Source organism: Paralichthys olivaceus, chromosome 3 (assembly GCF_024713975.1).
Source record: "Paralichthys olivaceus isolate ysfri-2021 chromosome 3, ASM2471397v2, whole genome shotgun sequence".
NCBI lineage: Eukaryota > Metazoa > Chordata > Actinopteri > Pleuronectiformes > Paralichthyidae > Paralichthys > Paralichthys olivaceus.
Window position 1 is genome coordinate 13,321,474 of NC_091095.1, and position 14,372 is coordinate 13,335,845.

Below are 14,372 nucleotides of genomic sequence, written 5' to 3' on the forward strand. Positions count from 1 at the left end.
TTTGTTGTTTAACAGTGCAGGAAACAGTACTATCACCTGGACGCCGACAAATTGAAACGTCAAAAGTCTGGCAGTAAAATCTTTGTACATGTTTTAACAGGGTTATTTTTGCACATTTCTAGTGTACAATACATTTCCAGTGTGCACAAGGGTGTTTCTCTGTTAGCTGAGTCAAAAATGTTGATTCAACTTCGTTAAACAAGAGGATTAATTGATTCCGTTTAATGGGTTTATTCTAGGCTTTAACAATAGAACAGGCTCTTCCTGTCTGCCACTCTGTTTAAAAATGTGAACGGACACACACACGGTGCAATAACTATTCACACACACTCCGAACAGTTAAAGGTCAAGTACCTTTGAATGTATATATTCTTAGTTTTGTATTGTATTGCATATTACTTTTTTATAGTAAGCTCTTTTTACCTTGCTACCTTTTTGTTTTAATGTCACTGCCAGCAGTGGTGCGTTCCCACCTTTCTGCCAGCAGTTTGTTCACACATCTGTGGAAGCACAGTGGCCTCAGAAATATCAAACGTCAATGTAAAAACAATTTCAACCAATTACAGAAGAGAGATTTGTGTATGTGTGTGTGTGTGGTTTTCCATGACAGAGAGCTAGTGAATCACATGAATACCTTCCCTGTCACACCACCTCACTCTTTCCTCCACCTCACCTATTTTTTTTCTCCCCCTCTCTTCCTCTCTCCTCCTCTCTCCCTTCTCCTTTTCTCCCTCCCTCCTCCCCCTACACCTCCCTCAATAAGCTGACACTGCGCATTTACACATTAGCTGCTTTTTACCGCTAATAGGATCAGGGGGACTTACATTGTCATCTGATAAAACTAAGCAGCTTGATACGCTGCTCCTTTTTAACCAATTTATGCTCAATTATAAAACAGAGGCAGAGCGGAGGGACAGAAATGTATTTAGACGATTATGAGGGGATGAATGAGTGATCATTACTCTTAAGCTTGTTGACAACAAGAGTCAACTTTAACAATAGGAATAAAAGACTATGTTGTAACAAAGAAATGTTCATATTGTATTACACACTGGTTTACACGTTTGGAATTTCGATGGTTATTCAATTAAATTATTTAACAAAAAAAAGACAATTTAAATAATTGATTGTACTTTGCAAGCCGTTACTCTGATAAGATTTTTCCTCTATTATAACCTGACTACATAACCACCACGTACTTTCTTTCACTCTCTTCTATTATTTGAATGACACCAATGAGTTATCTGCTGAAAATAACTACGAGCTGCTGTGGCAGAACTTCAGTGACAGTATACACCAGCCCACCAATTAAAAAACCCATCTCACATGTCTTTACATTCGTGCCTGGATATGGACACACAGTGGCACATTCAATTCAGTTTATTTTTAAAGAGCCAAATCACAATTTAGATGCACATTTTCTCCGGGCACTTCACATAGCATGGTCGAGATCAAACAATATTATAGAGAAACCCGACAGTTAATTTTACAACGAGCAGATACATGTGCCTGGAACTTTGTACTCAGTGCCAGACCCCCAAAATATAATAATAATAATAATAAAGTCTCTGGGACCAGAAACAGAATCAGTCAGTTATTATTCCTGGTGCCTACATTATCCATAATGCAACACGACTACTTACAGTTTGGTTGGAGATTAAGTTTTGTTGTGCTAGTATCATCTAATATAGCCTCGAGTTACTGATCTCAAGCAGAGATGAGGAGCAGACTAAAGAAGTCCAGTAAACTCACTTCTTTCAAAAAACACAATTTCTTTTCTCCAACACAAACTTACACCACTTAGGGAAATATATTTAATTTTACAAAGCTTCCTCTGTAGCCACAAAGGGATTTATGCTTTTTCTTTAAAATATATTGTTTGTCAAGTCATTCATTTCAAGACAATTATCTATTTTATCATATGTCTGGCATTTTCCTCTTTACATCAACAATTGAGTTGCAGTTAATAAACAATCATCACAGTGCCATTGTGACATGTCAGAGTAGACAGAGATTAAATCCAGACAGATTTCATGCAAACATTTCACAAAATATTTTATGAAAATGGATAACATCTCACTTTTGTACAGTTTTATTTAAAGGAAATACAGAAAAAAACAAAACATTTTCCTGGATTGGTTAAATCACACATATTTGTTGGCCTTTTAAATGAACAGGTCTCTTATCAGCTTGTTATATGAAGAGAATTTGTTTTTTTAGACTGGACCTCCTGTATTATCATTACAAAGTTTCCCTTTTCATGTAGTTCCACATAATAACATTGGGAGGTTTGCTTTGCTCGGTGAAAACCTCCGTGTTTTTTTCTTTTTGTCTTTAAAACAAAACAAAAAATTATGAAAGGAAGTCTTGTTGGGGATTCATTAGGCCGGCCTCCTCCTGTGGGGGTGAATGGAAAAGACATTTAAAACAATTACTTGAGCAGAAAACAGCTGCCAATCACTCTTAAAGGGGAAGGATCCCAATTAACAACCCTCTCCTAATCCCCTCTTTTCACCTCCTACGCCCCCCCTCAGCTTTGTCCACCTCTCCCTCTGTGTCTGCCTCCTCTTCCACTCTCCTCTCTGAGCTGGAGTGCATGGCGTCTCAGCTCATGTGTTGACTGTCCTCTGCAGTGGGCTGCTTTTATTTACCTGCACTTTACTGGAGTGTGTTTTTTTTTTGTTGTTGTCAGGACTGTTTTTCACATACAGAAATCATTAAGAGACATGCAAGGTGAGCAGAGGCGGCTGAGTGAGCGGAGCACATAGCGGATCTGTGGAGGAGTGAAGTTGGAGGGGGAACAGGTGGAGGACTGGCATCAGCAGCTTCAACACTTCAGCGTATTTACATCCAAGAGGTAGGATCTGTGTCATTTTAGGTCTTGCTCACGCTGAAGTTCAGCTGTGTTTGCATGTACCAACTGAAGGTGTGTGAGTCCAAAAAGATGAGCTCAGCTGAGCTCAATCTGGAAATTGGACTGATCAAACAAACGCTCAGGACTTTAGGACTTTTTATCACAACTCCACATACTCCTGTTGCTCTTTGAATGAGCATGACAGAACACAATTAATGCATAAATCATTACTGAATCTATTTGGTGCACACAATTCTTTACTTTACTCACTCACTGTATATCGTGTTCATCTATTAAAGACAGGGCATCTTAATTAACATCAGCACCTAGTGTGTCAGAATTTACTCTGCTGTTAATTTTCTCTCTTATTTTTTGCTAATGTATTGTCTCAGGAACTAATTTATTCAAAGGTAACCTAAGCTGTGAATGAAATACATATGAAAGTACCTAACTACAGACATCCATAATTGCCGTTCCCAAAAAGATTTGGATCCGACAGTTACTATCTGTGCCTACACAACATGGTTTGATGCCTTCAAGATTTGTTTTCTTACGAGTTTACAAAATGAAAAGTGACAGAAAAAGGAAATACTGTTAGTATAATGATCGAATAAATTATTTACAATACTATTCGAGAGACTTAAAAAGATTGCATCTGTGTTTGGTTTTATGTGCAGTGTGGTTTTGGTTTTATATAAACTTCAAAAGTTTATGTTTAATTATGCAGTTAACTCACATTCATAATTAAAGCTGCATGGCTGCAAGTTCTGACCATTCAATAAAAAGGTTATAATTAAGTGGTAACTCGTGTGCCTTTAGTTTCCATCAGCACATTTTTAACTACACTCTGACTTTAGAGTCTAAGAAACAGCTTCCCGACCCCCTGTGATTATGTTGGGTTTAATCAGGTTCAGATAGTCATCCCAGGTAACCTGGCGATTGCTGACCTATTATAGTGCCTTCAGTCCTTCACTTAAACCCCTTTCCTCTGACCTCAGGCCAGGTGAGTGCCCAGACGCCCTGATGCATTTATCACTGGATACCATGAGCATGGTGGACGACAGCTGCCTCTCGCCCAGCAACTTCCACGAGTTGGGCAAAGGTGGGGGCTTCGCTGCAGGGGGCCGCGTCCACAGCATCGATGTCATTCTTGGTTTCAGCAAGGACCAGGACCCCCTGCTCAGTCCTGCAGGGGCCCCCGGACCCCATAAAGTGGACATAGAGAGCCTGGTGGAGTCCAGTGGGAAGCAGCAGGAACCCTCATCACACCCGTCCTACAGCGGGCACCTGGTCTCTCTGAGGAATGGCAGCACAGAGCAGCAACAGTACCACGGTGAGTCAGGCTGAGGATGAGGATGGTGCTGGCTTCCATCCTGACAAAGCAGAGTTTTCTATAGAACACTTATATGTTTCAATCCAAAACATTAGCAATGGTCCAGAGTATTGATTATACAGGACCCCCCACTGGTCTTGGAAAGCCGGGTGAGATGTAACTGATTTTACTGCACTAAGGTGAAGTTAATGAAACCTCTGAGCAAACATTAATCCTGAAAAACACTTTGATCACTGACTAAAAAGCAGATTCAGTTTTTAATTGTGCAAACACGAACCAGAATGAGTCGGTCATCTTAAGTAAGATAAACTTATGTATCTAGGCCTGATGCTTTTTCACAAAAAGATGGGGAAAGGTATCAGACTGTACAGGTTCAGTACACATTAAAAAAAGACTTAAAAACAGATTTAACAGTGTCCATAAATCACCCATTCAGATCTTTCATAGCTTGAGCCATTGTTTGTTAGACAGTTGCAACTAATACAGTAAAAAAATTGGACCCATCTAAATGCAGCACTTCCAGGACAGTTGTATCGTTGGTGCAGCATTTCTGTGCCATTTGCATCCATTTCCAACGTCTCACTGGCAGATTCAGGATCAATGCCTTACTTACTGTTGCCATGCAGAGCCTGTTGCATTAGCTGTGTGAAGTGCGGCCGGCTGAGATTGAGAGATAAATCACAGAACAAGATGGTGTAGGGGGGTTTATGTCCCTGAACACAATCCCATCCCCTTGTGGAATTCCCCTAATCTTCTCTTGCGTGCAGATTAGATTGTACAGTAGTTCATTCGGGTGCTGTTGTTATCGTTCCATCTCAGGATCAAATTTATCACGTTTAATCTGAGGCTATTTTCACATGCAGAACCTGGCAGTTGGTTGGTGATTTTGTGACAGGAACAAGAAAAATCTGATAATGTCCGTCGACCGGAGATGAATATGAGTGATTAAAATGTAGTGGCTGGATCCAGGCAGATGTTAGTTTACTTGATTATTAAGGTACATCAACACCAATGACATCATCCTTTTGTGTGTAGCTATCCTGTGAAGTCAGCCCAGTCCCCCCCCCCTGCCCCCTATACTGAGATGTTCTGCTGGCTGATAAACAGTGGGCAGCCTTCAGACTGGCGACTGTGATGGGCTGACAGGCCAAGAGCTGGTCACTGAACCAGACCTGACCTCTGCCTTTGTCAGAGCCTGGCCTTTGTCATAGCTGCTTAATGAGAGGTGGATAAATGAACCCCCGAAAATCCCTGCTCTGCCTTCGCCTCTGCTCCCATTTGCCAGTTGAAAGGCCACAGTGACCCCCTCCTTTCTCTCCTTCAACACATCCTATTAACAGAAACAAGCTCACATTTACATACATACACTGGCAGTTGTTTCACTGCAGCAGTGAAAGGACAGTGAAGGTCCGAAGGTCTCGTCAACATGCAGGGAACAATGAAGTGGACAAAACCTCATCTACAAACAACTATAATGAGTAGTTTAACATTTAACCCTATTGGGGTCCATCACTGACTGTAGAAGCAGTAACTTGATACAAAAATGTAAAAAATACAACTTCAGTGTTTTGATTTGTTTTCACTGAAGTCATAGCATCAATTTTGAGCTGCTTTCAGCAAAAGTGCAAAAACCCACTGTACAGTACCTGCTAAGCATCAAGCTACAAACAGACTTAGCAACTAGTGGGTTTGTTTTAGAGATGCATTTCCCCCCAGGAATTGGAGGAGACCAAACCCAGAGCCAAAAGAGAGTGAATATTGATTCAACAGGTGGACAGATACATGACTCCAAATGAAAGCTAATTTTGCTCAGTAACCATTTCATTACATGTTTAACCCCAAAGGTGATGATGTGTTGACGTAAAGTGTCACACATCTTGTTTCTGCTGCCCCCTATCCTTAAATATCAGTGATTGTACATTTAAAGTCCCCTCAATGGCTTCACCCCACAACTGAGAAAAATGAACAAGACAGTGAGATTCAATTGAAAGCTCCTTAAAAAAAAGATGGCTCATTAATAATTTTTTGTCCAACTAAGTGCTGATAGGGTCATGCTGTTTATCATGACAACAAGTACTGTAGATGTATTATTTCATCCATAAAGAAATTTCACTTCATATATAAAATAGCATTGAACATTCTAATACACCAGACAGGAAGTATTTAGTAGTCTTAGTTCTGTAATTTACAACAACACAACCTGAACAATGTCATCACAGACATTAACTCCTGAAGAGCAACTGCTCTGAAGCCTGAGGTTTTTGCCTGAAATGATTATGAGGAGTTGAGTTGTAGTAAAAGCCTCGTAGCATCAGTGGACAGTTGCTTGTCACATGTTGACATGGTTCAGATGCACTTGAGCTAAAACTAAACCTCTAACTAAAAGTAGTTTTACTGTAGTGAGAACAGTGTGATTTGAAGGTGAGTTCACAAAACAAGTGGGAACTCTTTTTAAATGTTTTTGAATGTCTTTTTAAAGACACTTTACTTTTGATGAAGATAAACACTGGAAACACTTTTTCTTCTTTTCTTTTTCTTTAATCCGATTAGGAATGTTTTTGAGCTTCATTGAAGTTCAGGGGATTGCTTGCTTCACTGACCTACAGTAGCCTATTGTTGCAGGTGTCAAACTAATGTCTGCTCTACTGGAAAGTGAGCACTGCGTTCTTAATATTAACTACCCATTCACTTTTTACTTTCCTATTTTGCACCTACACACATCAAAAACTATATATGAATGAAGTACCCACTCCTGATTTATGTTTCTTCTGTGCTGAACAGACACTGGCTTATTCACAAATAAGTGCGATGATGAGCTGAGTGAGCCGAGGAAGAGCGTTGACAGTGATGATGGCAAGTCTCCGGAGCCCTGCAAGGACGATCAGCCCAAGAAGAAACACAGGCGCAACCGCACCACATTCACCACCTACCAGCTGCATGAGCTGGAGCGTGCCTTCGAGAAGTCCCACTACCCAGACGTGTACAGCCGAGAGGAGCTGGCTATGAAGGTGAACCTGCCTGAGGTCCGAGTTCAGGTAAGAGGAACCGCGACATCAGAGCCTAACCAACAAGTTCTAAGTTTTAATGGTCAACATCACAGAGATCATTTGGCTGGAGAATTATTTAACTTGTTTCAATGATAAAACCAAGACATTTTTTAGTTTACATTTATGATATTGAGGGTCTATTGTTAATGTTACTTTCATTGATGTACAAATGTCTCTTATATTGGGCTGCTATTGCATTATTCCATTATTCCATTATTATTATTTGACAGCAGTCAAATGACTACAAAGTTATTACTTAAATTACTAATTGCTTTATATAATAATTAACAGTTTGTATTTTTTATCTTCATACGCACAGCACAAGCTGACAGTTAATCATAAGAGTTAAAGTGGTGTTTTATTTAATTTGAGGTGCTATTACGTAAAGTGGAAAGTTGTTGGGCTTTGGTTGGTCAGTGTTCAGGTGAGGTGATAGCACTAGATAGTTACGCAACTTCAATGACAGTTTCCAAGTGTTAGGAACATACATAATCCTGATGTCATGGAGGTGTAACGCCAAGTAGGTGCAGTGTTCAACATGGCAGGGCCTTCTTTAGATTACCTGAAGCTTAAGACTGGATGGCATCTTAAAGACTGGCACACAGCAACTTCAACTGATGATGGAAGGTTGAAACTAAATACAAAGCAAAACAAAACAAAAGGAATTTGAAGTTAACCTACTGGAAATTCCTTGAACTTTCAGCCAAATCATCATGTGGGCTTCATGGGAGGTTGTGGTTTGGTCTGTTGTTATGAAGATGTGTCACTTATCACAAAATACAAAACAGAAAGGAGGTGTGAACAAAATGCATCATGCACATTTTTTGCCAGAGGGTTAGGGTTAGCCAACTGGCTTCCAACAACAAACTTATTTATGGACAACATTTTGATTGACACATACTGACTGTCCTTAGATAAAATCCAGAATGCACTTCTCCTTTCTATCATGGTAATAATAATAGATTTTGTCCTGGTCCAGGTCTGGTTCCAGAACCGCAGAGCTAAATGGCGTCGGCAGGAAAAAATGGACGCCAGCACTATGAAGCTCCACGACTCTCCCATGCTGTCCTTCAACCGCCCAGCACCAGTTCACAGCATGGGTCCGATGGCCAACTCCCTCCCCTTGGACCCCTGGCTGACCTCTCCCCTGTCCAGTGCCACGCCTGTCCACAGCATCCCTGGCTTCATGGGTCCACCTCAAGGCCTCCAGCCCAGCTACCCCAGCCACAGCTTCCTCAACTCCTCTCCCCATCCTCCTCATCCTCATCCACACTCTCATCCTCACTCTCATCCTCACTCTCATCCTCACTCTCATCCTCATCCATCCATGGGTCAGGGGATGCAGAGTATGGCTCCACCTCCTTACCAGTGTCCGGCACCATACCCTGAGAAATACCCTCTGGAGGACGTGAACCAGCGCAGCTCGAGCATCGCTGCACTGAGAATGAAAGCAAAAGAACACATCCAGTCTATGGACAAAACCTGGCAACCCATGTGACTAACAAACCTGGCAGCCTATGTGAGAGACCCTGGGAAAGGGAGATGATGAAATTTTTTTTCTTGGGTGTCAGGGTGACAAACATTGAGTACAGTGTTGGAAAAGTGTCACCCACAGAGCAAAGGAGAAGGATTTTGAACTGTGAAGACTTTAGGATTTAGTTTGGACTTTCTTATATTGTTTTTCAGTTACTTTCATCTCAAGGACATGAAAAAGATGAGTTATTGATGCTTTGGGTGCTGTAAATCATCAGCAAACCTCTGCTTCATGGCAATTTCCCCCTGCACAATTTTATTTCCATATCAACCATGTTTTATAAGAAACTACAGACTTCCCTTCAATGGTCTACACATACTCAGTTTGTATGCTGAAGTTGGCTGGGGTGAAAATCATACTTTGACACATGGCAAAATAATTGTCTGGTTGTTTGTCCCTTGCAACAGCTCACATTAGAAGAAACATGCTAAAATATGAAAATCCCCAAAATGAAGCTCTGCTGTAGTTATTTTATTTATAGATCATTTTCAACCATCAGATTGATTGAGTGGGACAAATCAACACATTCTGTCATTCCTTCTTTACTTTTCTCGTTTTCATCAGTGAGTTTGTGTTTTTACTAATTAATCCAATTGTCGAATTTTCATGGGTCAGCTCATCAGAGTCTCTGTGAATTTTGTGAATGAAGTTTCAGTGCAGCTTTTTCAGGAAAATCAACACACTTAGACACATGACTGTGACTGTAAGTGCACACCTCTCTCACTAATGTGTTGATTTATAGCAGCTATTTAACTGGTTTTTAGTTCATCCCCCAATTACAGAATGGTTTAGATATTTGAACCTGAAGCTTATAGATACCCTGGTATGACTGGAGGAAGATGACAGCTGATAGTTCTCAATGTACATAGACGCTATTTACGGCGCCATAAAGTGTAAAATACATATTTTTGTGGCAGGAAACAAGAGTCAGAGATATGATGGCACCTTCTACAGTGGACCAGAGCTGTAGAGAATATACCAAATAAAGGAAACACTCCTGCACGATGATAATCTTTTTCTGATTTCTGCTGAGATGCTTTAATGAAGGAGAGAGAAATGAAGGAAAAGAGGGAGGCTGGTGAGAGGAGCAACCCTCTTTTTTTGCTTGAGTGGCTGTTGGAGGAGAAAACCTGTTGGCAGTTCAGTGTTGGGTGGCTGCGTGTACGTGCGGGGCAGCAGAAAGAGCCCTGTGTGATGCGTCACCCCACATAGTTTAGTCTTTGTTCAGCACAATTGATCCAAGTGCATCCTCTTTGTCTGAAAATGAGGAGGGGGGTTGGAAACGGTCTCAGGCTGCACTAAATAGGCCCTTGTAACCATTTTGTCATGGAAAATGGTTCTCTCTCAATCACAGGAGGAGAAACATGGATCGTAGCTGCTACGGTCATTAGTGACACTATATTAGTCTTGTACCATCTGTTACAGACATAACCTCTAATTATGTTCAAGGTAAAGACACAGTTTATTTCTTATAAGTTAAATTTATCAGGATGTTTATGATTCACAGCATCTCACAGAACTGAACATGCCAAGAAAAGTTGTTCGGTAACTTTTTCGACTTGGATTTGGAGCAAGAGGGGGAGAGAATCCTTCATCTTAAAGTGCAATTTCAGAATCCTTTGTATTTTTATATGTATATTTTTTAAAAGAGACTCATTTCCCCCATAAATACCCATTGTATGGTTGTGATATTTCACTTTAATATGATGTGAAAATTGTTCTGACAGCAAGTCGTGAATACAGAGACAACAAAAGCAACATTTGGTCATTTCTGGTTGATTGAAACATCCTGCTCTGAGAGGGGAAACAGTGTTACATCTGCTGCTCATGATCAGTCATCATGTAGTTTGTTTGCTGTTTATTGTTGTTTGTTAGTGATGTTTAGACCCCCTGCTGGAAGATGCCAGGACCCCGGAGGAAATACGGATTACCTTGCACACTAAGAGCTTCTTTAGGACGCTAAATATGTGATTTTGGACAAAGAATAAGCCAAAGGTTAGATAATGGACAAAACTGCACTAGATCCCAGTTTTGATTTGTTTTTTTATGTGAAAATGCACAGACTATTGTTACCTATGTTTTTTTCTTACATGTCGTAGTTATATCTGTCTTAGTGAAATCATTTTTTTCTTTCTTTTTTGATTTTGTCTGGATCATTGATGTCCATATTCTGGAAAGAATAACAATCTGAAAATAAATATAGTTTGATAGAAGACGTATCTCTGTTTTCTCACTGCAGTGCTTTCATGTTGACCTGTGCACTCATTCCCACGTGGTCACTGTTTTTTTTTCACCTCACTAAGTCTAAAGAGCAATCCAAGATTACTACAATATAATCGTTATCATCTGACATACAAGGGCAGAGACATTTTTCTTTCTTTTCCTCAGATACTTGTATTCCCTCTCTCTGTCATATAAGAGCTCTTTCTTTTTTCTACCCCTCCCAATCCTCTCTGCTTTTCCATGGTTTGGTGGCAGGGTGCCAGCCTGTTAGGAAGATGAGACTCCAATCAATCAGCGCTTCCCAGGGGGGCCTCTGACCACAGGGCCCGGCTCCCTAATTGCCCCCAGGCAGGCGGGCAGGCCGACAGGCTGAGCCGCTGCAACACATGTTCACAGAGTGACCGGTGCCGCCGTGCTGGCTGCTCTCCTCAGCGTGTGAATCACTTTCCTGGACAGATGGACGTACCTCACTTCTGGGACCATATGGAGAAGCTATAGTGGAAGTAACAGAGACATATTTTTTCAGTGTTGTGTTGTTGTTTAGCTCCGGTTTTACCATTTGAGATGCAGAACTAAGCATCCAATTATATCCTAAAACTAAGTAAAAAAGAGAAGTTTTATGAACCACAATGATCTGGAGTCATTTCTAGATGCCAAACACACCTCCTCTAAACATCTGGATGAGAAAATATTAAATGTCTCCAGAATAGTTGTTTCTTAATTTGGACATCATCTTCCAATTCCAAACAAAGCTGGACTTGACATATATAATTAATGTTATTATCAATTAGATTTGCATCTATTGATTTTTTTCAATATTTTATATTTTCATACACAATTACATATGTTGTAAGGACATTTCCAACAACCTGTATAAGTATTTATCTTATGTGGACAGAATATTTTTCCATTAAGATGGTTATAGGAGCCTTTTAGGATTTTTCAGAGTATGTGACACTTGGATCTGTGAGTTAAATGTATTGGTGATATATTGAGGGTAGGTGTTGGCATTAAAACAAAAATAAAATCAGATATGATGAAGTGACATAACTTGATTTATGAAGGGGGAGTAAATTAAGCCATATTTGAACTCACATCTCAGGGAAATAATTGAAACACTACTTTACTTTTTACTGCACATGTAAGACTACAGGGACTTGTAGCACTTCAATACTTTTACATGTTGATTCAAGTTGATGAGGTCATATCTTCCAATGTCTTCAAAGAGCCAAACAACTACAACACTGTATGGATGAAAAATGCTCTGAAGTTGTAAAGATGAAAGTAAAGACAGAGAATGTGAGGAAGTCAGTGAGAGAAAGTAAAAAGAGAAACATTAAGAGAGAATTAAGCTGAAGTAAAGTGTGGGAGTGAGGGAGACAGAGTGGGAGAGAGAGGAGAAGTAAGAGTGGAGAGGAAGAGAGAGAGAGAGAGGGAGGGGAGGGAGGGTGGGGTGGCTGCTCATCAGGGTTAATGATGTAGAAAATCCCCCAATTAGAGCGTTTTCCTGTGTTGCAGGATGAGTTCAGAGCGGGGTCCTCTGACAGCCCCGGGGATTAGTACCCAGGCCAGGCCGGGCCGAGCTGGGCCTGAACAGACACTAACTAACTGCTGGACAGCTTGGCACTGCTCAGTCGGGGCCAAGTCGGGGCTATGGCCACAGCCAGGGGCCAGGGTAAGCATGCGTTGAGCCAGAGTGCATGGCACAATGAAAAGCATGGGAAAAAGAGCAGCGTCAACGTGAAAGAAAAGTTCTGATCGAGACACATTCAAAAAATGGATTCAAACATGAACCAAATACAATTTTAGAGGCCGTTTTTTAAAAGGTTCTCTCTCAACAAGTCCTCGAACTGATTCCTTCAACGCTCCATGTTGCATTACAATTACCTGACCTGATACTTCAGACTAAAAATCTCAACCTTACTCTGTCTCTTAACATCACTGTGAGGTGATTGTTGTTGAGGCAGAACCAACTTTGAGTCTTTCAGATACAAGAAGTAAAAGGCTACATTTAATCAGAAATATATGCAAAGTAAAGCTTGAGACTTGCATATTGAAATGTGTTCTTGACCTTGCAACATATACTGGAGTAAATGTGATAAATATTCTGAACACAACATCTGGCTATTCAGCTATTCCTGGAGATTTTGACTGAATCTATGCCCTCCTTCAGCAAACTACCTTGACTGCACTTTACTTGGCCTCATATGAGACACTTTATTTAACTGGTTTTGAATAATAAAACAATACATCAGTGAAGATTGCTTCACAGTTTGAATATTTAATGATAACTTGTAGGAACCATTTGCTAAGTAAAGAAATTACTGGTGCCTGTAGGAATTACAGGAGAATTATGAGAGCAGAAAATAAACTGATAATAATGATATACTATCATGAAGTGATCTACTCTAGTATTTGTACATTGTCATGTTTTTCCATAAAGTCTTTCTGTAAAGGTCACAGAGGTGAGGATGCACGTATTTAAAGTTGAACGTTGCTAAGGAAGATTTGGAGGAAGCCCAGAACCACTGCACCACTCTGCTCCACGATTACTGTGTTCATTAAGAACAACTGAGGCCCTCCTGACTAATTGATTAATTGTGCAGTCTATTATTTCGCTCCTGCACCCCAGTAGATCTGAAAGGGCCAAGGCTGGAGTTAACAGTCTTATTGGAAAGACGCGTTCCTTGCAAAGGATAATAAGGGAAAACAGCGGAATTAATTGGGTTTGATTAAGAGAGCTTTTCAATGGGACACAGCTTTTTCGCATGACATAATTAGAGGTCAGTTAAAGGGGGGGCATGAGGGGGGATTTGGTCGTTGGCGCCAGTCTTGTGTGGGTGTGTCTGTGTGAAGGAGACAGATAGACAGACAGACAAAGTGTGTGTGTGTGTGTGTGTGTGTGCGTGCGCGTGTGTGTATGTGTGTGTCTGGTGGAGGGGGTGCTTCCTTCACACTTGCAGGACTATGTAGTGTGTCTGATGTGCTACATTTCTATAGGCTCGCTCAGACACACAGTGAAGTTCACGGGGGGGGCCCTGTCCACTCCATGTGTGATTATTATCACTACACTTGACGACATTAAAGGCACAGAGCTCAGTCTTTTGTTACAGCTACGTGGTCATTAGCAGCAAAACCCAGAGACCACTCTATTGTACAGACGAGGCTGGTGAGAGGAGAGTACATTCAGCAATGGGGGGGGGCACAACACAAAATGTGTAAACAAATTCAAAACATTTATCACACACGCATGCACACATACACACACACACACACACACACACACAGTGAATCAATAATCCTGTTACAGAATAATCTAAAGAAGGAAGAGGGCCAAGCCATCAAATCTAAAAATACAGCTGAACTGTCATGAACCAAAAC

The 14,372-nt window shown here is 40.8% G+C and overlaps 1 protein-coding gene across 1 annotated transcript; it reads left to right on the top strand.

Moving 5' to 3' along the window:
* The first annotated feature begins 1,848 nt into the window (after positions 1-1,848).
* On the top strand, positions 1,849-10,987 carry rx1 (retinal homeobox gene 1). The gene is made up of 4 exons (XM_020080483.2): positions 1,849-2,857; positions 3,853-4,187; positions 6,969-7,222; positions 8,214-10,987. Exons 2-4 carry the CDS (start codon positions 3,878-3,880, stop codon positions 8,730-8,732), a joined length of 1,083 nt encoding a protein of 360 aa, XP_019936042.1. The 5' UTR covers positions 1,849-2,857; positions 3,853-3,877; the 3' UTR covers positions 8,733-10,987.
* Positions 10,988-14,372: the final 3,385 nt, after the last annotated feature.

What these genes read in the sequence shown, in the direction of transcription:
- rx1 (XM_020080483.2), top strand. Translation starts at nt 3,878, where the DNA reads ATGCATTTATCACTGGATACCATGAGCATGGTGGACGACAGCTGCCTC. An exon ending in AGAGCAGCAACAGTACCACG is followed by an intron (nt 4,188 to 6,968) that starts GTGAGTCAGGCT and finishes TGTGCTGAACAG; the next exon opens with ACACTGGCTTATTCACAAAT. An exon ending in TGCCTGAGGTCCGAGTTCAG is followed by an intron (nt 7,223 to 8,213) that starts GTAAGAGGAACC and finishes GTCCTGGTCCAG; the next exon opens with GTCTGGTTCCAGAACCGCAG.